We start from the raw sequence: 14,967 nt of genomic DNA on the forward strand, positions 1-14,967 counted from the left end.
AGGAAGGAGGCCATACAATCGGACAAACACCACTCGATAACAACGTAGTTAGCCTATCTCTTATGTCAGAATGAATGCTGTACAATATTCATCCGTCGACCATATCCAGATAGATGTTACCTTGTATTCAAAATGACGAAGTGGGCGGCAGCTTATATACTTCTAGCAAGTGTTTCTTGTAGCGGTAGGTGTTAGCTGAAGATTGTGTTTTAGCTTTTGTACGTCGCTAGAAATTATTAATACATATCGTTCTGTCTTTATTGGTGTAACTAAGTGTTTCTAACAATTTTGTTTAATTATACGTTTCAGTGTTTGGCCAGACAATCCGACTCGTGTCTCCTCTTGACAACGGTGTTGGGAGACTTGAGGTTTACTATAACGGCACATGGGGCTCTGTGTGTGACGATGGCTTTGGTACCAATGAAGCTAAAGTGGCCTGCAGACAACTAGGACGATAGTAAGACACAATGTGTAAAATGATTTTAGTAAAATAATGTTCTACTTAGTTATTCGTTTACCAACGGCTTCGTGGGTTCTTATAAGTACGCAGGACTGTGTCCTGAGTTTGTGAGTGAGTTTAGTTTTACGCCGCACTCAGCAATATTCCAGCTATATGGCGGCGGTCTGTAAATAATCGAGTCTGGACCAGACAATCCAGTGATCAACAACATGAGCATCGATCTGAGAAACAGGGAACCGATGACATGTGTCAAACAAGCCAGTGAGCCTGACCACCCGATCCCGTTAGTCGCCTCCTACGACAAGCACAGTCGGCTTTCATGGCAAGTATGGGTTGCTGAAGTCTTATTCTACCCCGAGACCTTCACGGGTCGGCTGTGTACTGTACACTAGGGGTTGTGACAGCACAGAATGAGTCTGTACACAAAGTTGACTGCAAGGTATTTACACCCGGGTTCGATCCCGCCACCTTAAGCTCGCTGGATAACAAGTCTTGCACCCACCGCGCCCCCGTTGAAGAATGTATGAAAATATTAGGAAATTGATATATTGATTTTATAACAGTTCTCAAATAACATATTGAGTGAGTGAGTGAGTGAGTGAGTGAGTTAATATTTAACGTCACATCGGCAATATTGCAGCCATATCGTGACGAGAACGATTAATTATAAAAATGCAATAAAAAAAAATGCAAATACATTAATAGCACTTATATTGTAAAAACCTGTCAACGAAGGACAGTAAAACTAACTAGAATATCACAGAGTAAAGCGTAAAACTAGTGATTAGACCTAAAACAATGTATCTATAGAGGACAGTACAATATAAAAATGAGCTATAGGTTGCCAACAACTGAAGGTAGATTACTTTTCTAAGGACGATGGGGACTTACAGTACATTTGCTTCCTGCATGGACCCTAGTTGGATTTACATCATCTGCTCAGCTGATAGCAATTTAGACAAATCTAGCCACACAGTAAAAGAACACTTACGATTTCTTTCAAATGTTTTGGGACTTACGTACCATCTCAGGAGGACAATTATTTTACAGTACTTCAACCCCCTTTGAGGGTACAGCCACTAACGATTTGAGTTACTAATTTAAACTTCCAATTATAAAATATTTATCTATTTACAATTCAATTAACAAATTTAATTCTTTAAAAATGAAACGAGGACTAATGTTGCTAAAAAGATCCTTCACAGTTCGTGATTTAAAATAGTGATCCCTTGTGATGGAATACTCTTTCATCACAAGGGATACAAAATGGAGGATCCTAGCCATTAAGCAAATATTTATGTGTATATCTTGTGTGGCCAATACGACATCGTCGTAAAATAACCTCTTCAAATCTGGACTGACAACCCAAGTAGGTGTAACCAATATACGGTTTTATTTCACGTAATTTATTTATACCTACTTGAGTGTCCCACGTCTTCTGCATCAGATCACGGGTGTAAGCTCTAATGCTCGTTTTGTAGTCAGAATAAGGAATACGAAGTGGTGTCACAGATTTGTTGAGTGCTGCCTTGGCAGCAAGATCAGCCATCATGTTACCAGAGATTCCAACGCGAATGGGTAACCAACAAAAAACGATGTCGTATTGGCCTGTGGCAAGATCATTATACAATTCAATAATTTCTATTAAAAGTGGATGTTTACAAGAAATATTTTATTGCCTGAAGACAAGAAAGAGAGTCCGAATAGATTACATACTGTTTGTGTTTAGGCGTTCTCTTCCCACAGAGGTTACTTGTCATATCTTCCTACGAACCTCTGTTCTAATACGGCCATAATTCGCGGTTCTCATAAAATCCCCTAGCGGCAAAAAATGGCAGCAGATTTATTTCCCTTTTTTCTGTCCAATCAGAACACGTGTTACATCGACCTAGATTCAACTTGACAAATGAAAGCAATGTGGACAAACAAATATGACATGACTGAGTTCTGTCTAGAAGAAACATTTGAGTATCGCGCTCGGGAAGAGGTTCTAGTTTTCACGATGCATCCGGAAATGACCGAGATCTTGCGAACGATCACTTTTGAAACAACGGTACGGTAAGGAGCTATATTATCCAGCTCAATGCGGGCAGCAGTAATGAACGGCTTAATTCTCAGCCCAAGAGGCGGAACAAGAGATGATTTCTTGTTATATCAATCTTCATAAGGAGAATGAAGACAGTGAAATGCAGGATTAGACTCATTAGAATATAACTTTGTAATATACTGTAAGGATAATTTTATACGGCGCTGGGTAAGAGATGGTTCGTCTGCCTCAACGTAGAGACTGTCGATAGGTGAAGTTCTGAAGGACCCAAGACAAAGTCTAGGTGTTGGACAGAATCTAATAGTTTCAGGTTGCTTTTGCAGGCTCCACCATAAACGATGGAACCATAGTCAAGTTTTAAACGGACAAGTGATCTATATAAGTGGAGGAGCTTAGCTTGATCACCTCCCCACTTTGAATTAGAAACGACTTTTAATAAATCCAGCGCCTTCAAGCATTTATTTTTAGGGACTTGATATGGGGGAGAAAAGTTAAGTGTGAGTCGAAAATCAGACCCAAGAACTTGGCTTCCTTAACGACTTTGATGGTAGTGCTATCTAAAAACAATTCTGGGTCTTTATGCAGTTTGTATTTTCTACAGAAATGTATACAATTGGTGTTCGATTTAGAAAATTTAAAGCCGTTTTCTACACAGCATTTGTTTATTTTGTTTAAGCACACAATTGCAGTTGCCGTTCAATAGTATGCATATTTTTTCCACGACAAGAAATATTAAAATCATCCACAAAAAGTGATCCATCGATTGAATCATTTAAAACTTTGGATAAACTGTTTATCTTGATACTAAAGAGTGTTACAGACAAAATACTGCCTTGTGGAACACGCTCATCCTGATTATAATGATCAGACAGGGTAGAACCCACACGGACTTGAAATTGCCTGTCTTTTAAAACTTGTGAGATAAAAGGAGGTAAACGACCTCTCAAACCGAAATCATGTAAATCCTTTAAAATGCCATACTTCCAAGTAGTATCATATGCTTTCTCCAGATCGAAGAAAATTGATACAACGTGTTGTTTATTTACAATAGCATTCGGCACCCGTGGCGAGCCACCTCCTCGTGGTGGGTGCTGGGTAACGCTAAGTGCTCGCCAAACCCCCGTTGTGGACCCGGGGGCATATTTGGTCCACCGACCCGTTTGCCGTGGGTTGCGGCCCTGTGTCGGTGGAGAAGGGGATCCTGGTGGTTGAGGGCATGGGAGCAGGACCAGTGTTCCTATTGCTCAACACACCACTTTGGCCCTGACTTCACCTAGACGGGTGGTAGAATGGGCCTGGTTCTATCAATCGGCTGGTCACGCCAGGCCCTGTGCATGAGGATTATTTTTGCACATTTTCATTATACTGTTGGGTCTTGGGTCTTGTTCAAAGTCAGATTTTATTTCTCGGCATCGCAGAAATTGCCTAGAGTCCTATGCCAGAAGGCGGTGGCTCATGGGCCAATCTGGTGATGTTGACCGCTGAATTCTATATGTCTCTGGATTATTGTTATGGGCCGAACCAGCCTCACAACTAATCTTTTGGACAAATATAGCTATTCATGTCATATTTACTGGAGTATACCACCCCTGCATCCTGGAGATCCGGTGCAAATTGACACCGTCCTTGTTGACACTCCATGGTGGGTGGGGAGCAGGGGTGCTGAATTCGTATGTTATACCATGTCTCAATACAATTCACCTGGTTCTTACAAAGCAAATAAACGCAGACATGTAGATGTGCTCTCGTCTGATGAGGAGGTCGCTCCAGAGATTTCTGATTCTTGGCCACGGTTTATCACAATTGCATCAGTTGACGGAAGTCCTTTAAAACTTAACCCGTTTGCTATCTCACTGGGCATTAGAGGTGTCTGTGGAGATGTTAAGAATGTCACACGACGACGGACTGGTGCCTTACTAGTGGAGTGTTTAAGGAAATAACAATCAGTCAATCCGTTGGGCTTACAACAATTTGTTAATACTCCCGTTGTTGTTTCAGAGCACAAGACACTGAACACGAGCAGAGGCATTGTGAGAGATGTTACTCGCTGTCTTTCTGATATGAGCGAGGGGGAAATTGCTGTTGAATTAAAATCTCAAGGAGTCACACATGTAAAACGTTTTTCCAGAAAAGCAAAAGATGGTGCCTTTGTCAAAACCAACACCTATCTTTTCACTGTTTCTCAACCAGTAATACCTAAATCACTACAGGCTGGATATTTCAACATCGGGGTGGAGGTTTATGTACCAAATCCACTCCGATGTTTTAAGTGTCAAACGTTTGGTCATGGTGCTACGTTCTGCCGTAGCAAGATGGTAGTATGCTGCCGTTGCACTGGAGCCCATGACAGCTCTGTGTGCACAAATGACCTCAAATGTGCTAACTGCAATGGAGATCACATGGCGTCTTCTAAATCCTGTCCATCGTTTGAATTTGAAGCCCAAATCTTAAGAATTAAGCACACAAACCACATAACCTACCAAGAAGCAAGAAAACTAGTACCATCTACTGCTCAAACATATGTACAAACATATTCCGCAGCAATTGCATCCTCCACTCGAGTTTGTAAGACAGTCTCCGTGTCATGTCAGACCGACATCTCCTGGGTCAAGGATGACCAGACTGTACTGCACCAGCCCTCTGACATATCTCAGAAAAATAATATGAAATCAACCACTTCGCAAACAGACAATCATACTCGTGATGTACCATCTCACTCCATGGAAACTACACATACCGGTGATGCAAATTTAACTAGAAAAGATAAAAAGAAAGTACAGAAAAGACGAAAGGCGCTCACTTATGTGGAGACGCCCACTCACGTTCTTACATCTGTTGAGGTTCATAACTCGTATGAACCTCTGGAGATAGACGTTCCTCCTTCACAACCAATTCATAGGAGTGAACACTCCTCCCAATCACGATCTCCAGTTAAGCCTCCATGAACACTTCCAATACTATTATTCAATGGAATTGTAGAGGACTGAAGAACAATTTTAATGATATACATTTACTTATACAAGATTTTAAGCCATCAGCATTTTGTTTACAAGAAACATATTTTAAAGAAAACGATCAAATTGATATACGACAGTATACTCATTATCACTGCTTTTCTCCTCCTGGGCCGAAAGCAACTGGAGGTTCTTCAGTATTAGTGAGACAGGGCATCATTCACAGTCCTGTTCCTCTAAATACCCATCTACAAGCTGTTGCTGTCCGTGTAACGATGCACATTGTTTTTACATTGTGCTCTCTCTATCTTCCTCCTTCCTTTTCTGTGCAGCCTGTCGATCTGCAGGCACTTTATGACCAACTTCCTAAGCCCTGTATCATCATGGGCGATATGAATGGACACAATCCCTTGTGGGGAGGTACACATACAAACATCAAAGGTAACATACTAGAACATTTTATTTCTGCCAACAATATCTGTCTCTTTAATGATGATTCCAACACTTATTTACATCCTGGTACAGGAACATATTCTTCCCTTGACTTATCAATTACTGACTCTACTCTGCTGGGTGAGTTTGAATGGTCAGTCCATGACGACTTGTGTGGAAGTGACCATTTTCCAACTATTCTTAAAGCTACATGTCCATCTGACGTCCCTCCATTGCCAAGAAGGAACTTTACCAAAGCTGACTGGCTTTTGTTTGAATCACTTTCATCCAACAGATTGAAGCCTGAACTGTTTATGGGAGTTCCTGACCCCGTCCAACTCTTTTCTGATGAACTGAACAAAATAGCCAATGACTGCATTCCAAAGTCCTCTACGATTCCACACATACGAAAACCATGGTTCAACAACGACTGCAAACAGGCTAGGAAGGCACGGAAAAAGGCTGAGCATTATTTCCGTCGCCACCCTATGGTCCATAATTTGAACAAATTCAAAATATTAAATACAAAAGCACGACGTATCTTCAAACAAAATAAACGTCAATCTTGGCAAAACTATGTGTCGAAAATCAATTCGTGTACGCCGATATCAAAAGTATGGAACATGATCCAGAAAATCAAGGGCAAGGGCTCACAATCTAGCATTAAACATCTTAAAGACGGAGACCAAATATTCACTAGTAAATCTGACATTGCAAATAAACTTGGAGAAACTTTGGCCAGACACTCTTCCTCGTCGAATTATGTACCCCGGTTTCAAAAGTATAAAAACCAACAAGAAAGGACACCTATCAATTTCACTTCAGATAATGGGGAAGATTACAATGAAGTATTTTCGGTCCATGAACTTCGTACTGCTCTTGACCAGGCTCATGATACTGCTACAGGAGCTAATAACGTGCATTATCAACTCCTGAAGCACTTACCAGAATCATGTTTAGAAACGCTCTTAAACATTTTTGATGACATTTGGACTTCTGCAAACTTTCCCTCGTCTTGGCGAGATGCTATAATTGTTCCCATTCCCAAACCTGGACGTGATCATACTGATCCTTCCAATTATAGGCCAATTTCACTAACTAGCTGCGTTTGCAAGACCATGGAACGCATGATAAATAATCGACTTGTTTGGTACTTGGAAACCAATAACCTAATAACAGATATACAGTTTTGGTTTCCGTAAAAACAGAAGTACTATCGATCATTTGGTGCGTTTGGAGTCTTTTGTTAAGAATGCCATAATTAATAAACAACACGCAGTGTCAATCTTTCTCGATTTAGAAAAAGCATATGAAACATGGGATTTTAAAAAATGTACATGATTTTGGATTACGAGGCCGTTTGCCTCAGTTTATATCGAACTTTTTAAATGACACACGATTCCAAGTTCGAGTGGGTTCTACCCTGTCTGACTATTATAGTCAGGATCAGGGTGTCCCACAGGGTAGTATATTGTCTGTCACATTGTTTAGTATTAAGATCAATAGTTTATCCAAGGTTTTAAACGATTCAGTTGATGGATCACTTTTTGTGGATGATTTTAATATTTCTTGTCGTGGGAAAAATATGCATACCATTGAACGGCAACTGCAGTTATGTTAAAACAAAATAGATAGATGGTGTTTAGAAAATGGCTTTAAATTTTCAAAGTCCAAAACTAACTGCATACATTTTTGCCGCAAATACAAACCGCATAAGGACCCTGAACTGTATTTAAACAATACACTTATCAAAGTTGTAAAGGAGGCCACAGTTTCTGGGTCTTATGTTCGACTCCCACTTGACGTTTTTGCCGCATATTAAATCACTTAAGGCCAACTGTCTGAAGGCACTAGATTTGTTAAAAGTTGTTTCAAATTCTAAATGGGGAGGAGATCAAACTACCCTGCTTAACTTATATAGATCACTTATCCGTTCGAAACTAGATTACGGATCCATCATATATGGCGGAGCTTGCGAAAGCAACTTAACAATACTAGACTCTATCCACCACCAAGGTCTAAGACTTTGTCTTGGGTCCTTTAGGACTTCTCCCCGTTGACAGTCTCTACATTGAGGCTGATGAACCATCTCTTGAGCAGCGCCGTATAAAGTTAGCTTTACAGTACATTACTAAATTATACTCTAATGAATCCAACCCTGCTTATAACTGTGTTTTCAATCCCCTTCATGAGGATTTATACAACAAAAAATCTTCTCTTGTCCCACCTCTAGGACATAGAATTAAACCCTTCCTTTCTTCGGCCGGCATTGAGCTGGAAAACATAGCTTCATCCCGTCTTCTTTCTTCTCCTCCTTGGCAGTTGGTTAGACCTCAAGTCGACCTAACATTAACTTCATTTAAAAAATCAGAAACGAATGAATTACAATATAAACAAGAATATAATCAATTAAAAATTAAATATAGCAATTACAAACCCTTATTTACAGATGGTTCCAAAGACGGTGGTGCAGTAGCTTGTGCCACTGTCATTGGATCGAGAACAATATCTTTTCGAATTCCAAATAACAGTTCTATTTTTACTGCAGAAGCGAACGCCATATTAACAGCTCTCAAATATATTCAAAGACACCCTAAACATAAACAATATATTATCTTTTCCGACTCTCTTTCTTGCCTTCAGGCCATCAAAAATATTTCTTGTAAACATCCATTTTTAATAGAAATAATTGAATTAATTAATAATCTTGCTACTGGCCAATGCCACATCGTCTTTTGTTGGTTACCCAGCCATGTAGGCATTTCTGGCAATACAATGGCCGATCTTGCTGCCAAGGCAGCACTGAAGAAATCCGTGACTCCACTTCTTATCCCATACTCTGATTATAAAGCTACAATCAGATCGTATATCCGAGATCTGATGCAAAAGAGGTGGGACACCCAAGTGGGTGTAAATAAATTACATGCAATAAAACCTTATATTGGGTATACCCACTTGGGTTGTCAGTCCAGATTTGAGGAGGTCATTATGAGGCGATGTCGTACTGGCCATACGAGATATACTCATGAATACCTTTTGAAAGGTGAGGATCCTCCGTTCTGCATCCCTTGTGATGAAAGAATCACAGTCAAGCATATCTTGCTTGACTGTGTTGAGTATTCTATCACAAGGGATCAGTATTGTAATTCACAAACTATGAAGGATCTTCATAGTTCTTTTAATTATTGCATTTTTAAAGGAATTAGATTTATTAATTGAACTGTAATTAGATAAATATTTTAAAATTGGAAGATTAAATTAGTAGCTCAAATCGTTAGTGGCTGTACCCTCAAAGGGGGTTGAAGTACCGTAAAATAATTGTCCTCCTGAGAGGGTACATAAGTCCAAAAACATTTGAAGTAAAATTCAGTTTTCCAGGTTTTTAATCGTAGAATAAGTGTGTTTTAACTTTATGGCTAGATTTGTCTAAATTGCTAACAGCTGAGGGGATGATGTAAATCCAACTAAGGTCCATGCAGGAAGCAAATGTACTGTAAGTTCCCATGGTCCTTAGTATGGTGATCTACCTTCAGTTGTTGGCAACCTATAGCTCATTTTTATATTGTACTGTCCTCTATAGATACATTGTTCTAGGTCTATTCACTAGTTTTACATTCTACTCTGTGATATCCTAGTTAGTTTTACTGTCCTTCGTCGACAGGGTTTTACAATGTATGTGCTATTAATTCATTTGTATTATCATAATTACTCGTTCTCGTCACGATATGGCTGCAATATTGTCTATGTGACGTTAAATATTAACTCACTAACTCACTACAATAGCATTCTTAACGTAGGATTCTAATCGTACTAAATGATCAATAGTACAATTGTATATCTGTGATAAGATTATTCGTTTCCAAATACCAGACTAATCTATTGTTTACCATTCGTGCCATGGTTTTACAAACGCAACTGGTTAACGCTATAGGGCGGTAATTTGATGGGTCTGTATGATCCCTGCCAGGCATTGGTATGGGGATTACAATGGCATTGTGCCACGACTGAGGAAAATTTCCTGAAATCCAAACATGGTCAAATATTTCCAGAAGTGTCAAAAGACATGTCTCAGTCAAATGTTTCAGTAACTGGTAATGAATGTTGTCTTCACCAGCGCCAGTATCATGAGCTTGCTCGAGAGGAGTATTTAGCTCATGTAATGAAAATACCTCATTATAATCTTCACTGTTTTTAGTGTCAAAATTACTTTTTTGTTTTTCTTGTCGATTTTCAGATTTCTGAAATTCAGGTATATAATTTGATGATGAAGAATTTCTGGAAAGATTTTCAACAATTTTATTGGCAATATCAATTATCAATGTATCACCTTCTTTAAGATGTTTAACAGAGGTTTTGGAACCTTTGCCTTTTATTCTTTGGACCATATTCCACACCTTGGACATGGATGTGCACGAATTAATATTGGAAACACATTTCCTCCAGGACTGGCGCTTGTTTTGTTTATAAGTTCTTCGTGCCTTGGCACTCGTAAATGTAACATGATTTAAGTTGTGAACGGTAGGATGTCTGCGAAAGTATTTTCCTGCTTTCTTCTTACACTTTCTTGTTTGTTTACATGTATTGTTGAACCATGGTTTACGAAGGTGGGGAATTGCACAGTACTTAGGAATTGATTGGTCAGCGATTTCATTTAACTCAGCTGAAAACAACTCTATCGGATCTGATACATTCATAAAGTTTTCCCGTATTAATTTTTCCATACACAGCATTTCATATAGAGACCAACTGGCCTTATTAAATTCCACCGTGATAAAGGGGGATCATAATCAGGTTTCATAGCTTTTAAGACAGTTGGGAAGTGGTCATTTCCGCAAAGGTCATCATGAACAGACCAGTCAAATTCGTTGGAAACATTCGAATCTGCGAGGGACAGATCAAGTGCAGAATAGATTCCTGTTCCAGGATGTAAATAGGTGTTTGATTCGTCATTAAAAACACACAAGCTATTATCAGATATAAAATCCTCAATAATCTGACCTTTATGGTTTGTGCTTGTACTTCCCCATAGCGGGTTGTGCCCGTTCAAATCGCCCATGATGATACAGGGCTTTGGTAATAAAGATCATAGAGATTTTGGAGATCAGTTTGTCGGAGAACAGATGAAGGTGGAATGTACAAAGAGCACAGAGTAAACGCAATGTGCAGGCTGAGGCGAATAGCTACGGCTTGGAGATTGGTATTCAAATGAAGATTGCTGTGAATGATGTTACGTCTAACTAATATAGCTGAACCTCCAGTCGCTTTATCCCCTGGAGGAGAAAAAGAGTGATAACAAGTATACTGCCTTAGACCAAATGTATCAGTATGTTTGAGATACGTCTCAAAGTCTTGCACTAACAACTGTACTTCACGAAAGTTATGTTTAAGTCCTCTGCAATTCCTTTGTACTAGATTAGCTGAATGACTCATGGAGGGATAACGGGAGATACTGCTCTACCTTTCTCTTTGGGTGAGTGACCATTTGAATGGCCACCAGCGCTCATACGGATGGATACTTCAGTATCCATATCTTCGAGCAATCCATATTTATTATGAACTTGCACTGTATCTTTTAGTGCTTTTGGCAATCTGTCAGACTGAATCTGGTTTTTCTTTGTATCCACTTTGGTAGATTTGGACGGTTTGATTTGATTTGAGTCTGTCTGTGTAGATGTTCCTTTTTGCTTTGGTGATGGATCTGTGACCGGTTTGGAACTTATGGTATTTTGTAATTGATCTGAAAGGGATTTGGGATGGTCGGAATGAACCCAGGAAAGATCTGTCTGACAGGGTATAGACACCGTGACCTTTTTAGCTACTGAAGCATATGATGGACTTTCTGAAAGAGGTACAAGAAGTCTGGCTTGTGTTCTGACATCAGAGTAACTGAGTCGTTTTTCACTTTTTAATCTCTGCACAGTGGCCTCATATTTCCATAGAGGACAATCTTTATGGTCTCCTTTGCAATTTAAACACTTGATGGTGTTGGTACATGTTTTCCCATCATGGTCAGGTTCTCCGCATCTAAAGCAAGCTAGCTTATTCCTACAAGAAGTTTGCCCATGGCCGAACTTCTGACAGTTAACACAGCGAGTAGGGCGTGGGATAAAGAGATCTATAGTCATGAAGAAACATCCAACCTTAATAGAAGGTAGCAGAACTGGGGTGTCAAAAGTCAAAAGATATGTATTGGACGGGATTACACGGTCATCTTTACGGTATGTGAATGTTTTTGCCTCGATGACACCTTGACTTCTGAGCTGAGAGACAATGTCTTCAACAGATGTGTCAGCGCGACTTCGGTCTCTGTCACGGATTAGTCCATTGGAAAAGTTAAGTGTCTTGAGTGCTGAACATGTAATTGGAATGTCAGCTAGTTTGGTTGACGTCATGAGATTAATGGCTTGTGACTTCCTGGCTTTGCTTCCAAAACAAGAAACCGTGGCCAAGTATCCCTTTCAAAATATAACAATTTCGTCACAACGTCATCTTCACCAGAGTCAAGCTCAGAATCAGATTCTGAAAGTTGCCGTTTTGTTTTTTTTATACTTTGCTTACTCATAATGAATAGTAGAATGGTTCATCAAATCTGTTCCCTGCTCACCATGGACCGCCTACAGGGGCAATGTCATGCGTAAGCGGAGTTACAGCAAACGGACACCAAAGGGTTACAGAAATGATGAAAATGATGAACCAGATTGGCCCATGAGCCATCGCCTTCTGGGAATACGCTCTAAGCAAGAACATAAAACAAATTCATGAACGTTGTGAGTATTCAGAATGAAGGTACCGAGTCAAGATATAACAAAATTACATACCAAAGGGCTCGGCGTGACCAGTCGATTGATAGTATCGGGCCCATTCTAGCACCCGTCTAGGTGCAGTAAGGGCCAATGTGGCGTGCTGGGCAAAAAAAATCATTGCTCCCATGCCATCAGCCACTAGGATCCCCGCCTCCACCGACACAGGGGCGCAACCCCACGGCAAACAGGTTGCCCAATTTAGTCGCCTCTTACGACCAGCAATGGGGTGCTGTGGACACATCCTGTCCCGGGTCCACACAGGAGAAGAGCATTTAGCGTTACCCAGCACCCACCACGAGGAGGTGGCTCTTCACGGGTGCCAATAATAACATACTGAGGTAGGTAGGTAGGTAGGTAGGTAGGTAGGTAGGTAGGTAGGTAGGTAGGTAGGTAGGTAGGTAGGTAGGTAAAATGACGCCATGCTATTTTACTCTTTCATTACTGATAATTATGGAGAATTTGCTGAACTGAACAATTGATTTGTGCTTTTAGTAAAAGCGGAATTATACCACGGGCGATTGAAACTTTCGGATATGGAGGAGGGAGGATTTGGTTGGATGACGTGAGTTGCTCTGGTTCCGAATCATCTTTGGTCAGCTGCTCACACAATCCATGGGGAGTCAACAATTGTGGCCACAGTGAAGATGTTGGCATCATATGTGATCCAAGTGAGTTTTAGTTCAGACGAGTGTTTGCTTGAATATCGCAGTCATTGTTTATTATATTGAATCTCTTTCCTCGTCATTCTGTTATACACTTTCATATCCGAAATTGATACTCTTTTCTTAGAAAGAAACTCATAGCTGTGACTTTGTTAATACCTGACTCACAATGTGGCAAAAACAATTCAAATATATTTCAAATATATCAAGTAAACATGCAATGCAAATTACACGTACAAGGAAGCGGAAAAACCGTATCGATCTCAATAAAAAGGCAAACATTGTGTTTAATTTGGTTATTAGTTTATGCCTGTAAAAGAGGAAGTCATCATGCCACGACGGGGCCGAGCAAACATTATCGTCAATGGTGGCCCATCAAAATACTGACTTTGACAGAAACGCAACAATGAGATTGTTGTGTTGGCGAAGGCTTTGTCTGTAGACGCAGGACTTTTCACCTTTTTAACGTTGAAATTACTTGAAAGAATTTCTGTTAAACAACCACAGTAAAATCTTCTAAAATGGTTTTTTGCTTTCCCTTTTCCATGAAGAGTGTAGACAGAGTTACGAGCATAGATTCGTCCTGATAACGACCAACGTGGCATCACAGCCACAAGACACTGACATGAATTCTATTACCTGTACCATCACCCATTACGCAAGTGAATCAGTGTTACTTTGTATATGGCAACGCAGAAAACAAATGTAAACAGCCTCCTGTCATGTGTGGATTTAAGAGACATCTCGCATCCAAACGCTACAAATAGTTTTTTAATGGGAACATTTCACAGAATTTACAATAAACCAAATGCGGCAATACCATGAAACGGAACGTCGTCTTTGTAATAATCCCACATTCTGTGAGAAATTAATCACTCTGAGGGACATTTCCTCTCTAACGCTAAGAAGGAAATAAGACGGAGATCTGATCTTGTGAGGATTCTTTGAAAGTTGACAGCAGATCTGTAAATCTACACCTTTCAAAATGACAATGGTACTCAACAGACAGCTTGTATCTCTCTTGACTACCAGCATAATTCTGAAGTCACTGTCATGTACTGATCAGAAGCCCCAACCTAAGCCCACCACCTGCTCATGGACGTTTTTTGACAGATTAATTCTCAGTCCCGGTATGTCTACATGCTTGTCATCATACTACGTTTCATAGACATTCCTTGTGGACTATGCAACCTGTGAACGTCCCGGGGTAGAATAGGCCTTCAGCAACCCATGCTTGCCATGCTTGTCATCATACTACGTTTCATAGACATTCCTTGTGGACTATGCAACCTGTGAACGTCCCGGGGTAGAATAGGCCTTCAGCAACCCATGCTTGCCATGCTTGTCATCATACTACGTTTCATAGACATTCCTTGTGGACTATGCAACCTGTGAACGTCCCGGGGTAGAATAGGCCTTCAGCAACCCATGCTTGCCATGCTTGTCATCATACTACGTTTCATAGACATTCCTTGTGGACTATGCAACCTGTGAACGTCCCGGGGTAGAATAGGCCTTCAGCAACCCATGCTTGCCATGCTTGTCATCATACTACGTTTCATAGACATTCCTTGTGGACTATGCAACCTGTGAACGTCCCGGGGTAGAA

The 14,967-nt window shown here is 40.3% G+C and overlaps 1 protein-coding gene across 2 annotated transcripts in view; it reads left to right on the forward strand.

The window, feature by feature from the left end:
- Positions 1 to 14,967, forward strand: part of LOC137291361 (deleted in malignant brain tumors 1 protein-like) — a 54,321-nt gene continuing 39,354 nt past the window's right edge. Inside the window, exons 1-3 of one of the 2 annotated variants that reach the window (XM_067822680.1) lie at positions 1 to 184; positions 310 to 457; positions 13,189 to 13,364. In XM_067822680.1, coding sequence (XP_067678781.1) covers positions 133 to 184; positions 310 to 457; positions 13,189 to 13,364 — 376 coding nt within the window. In that variant the 5' untranslated portion in view covers positions 1 to 132. The remainder of the gene's footprint in view (positions 185 to 309; positions 458 to 13,188; positions 13,365 to 14,967) is intronic. The other variant, XR_010957255.1, reaches the window with a different exon arrangement.

This window comes from Haliotis asinina, chromosome 1, assembly GCF_037392515.1.
Source record: "Haliotis asinina isolate JCU_RB_2024 chromosome 1, JCU_Hal_asi_v2, whole genome shotgun sequence".
NCBI lineage: Eukaryota > Metazoa > Mollusca > Gastropoda > Lepetellida > Haliotidae > Haliotis > Haliotis asinina.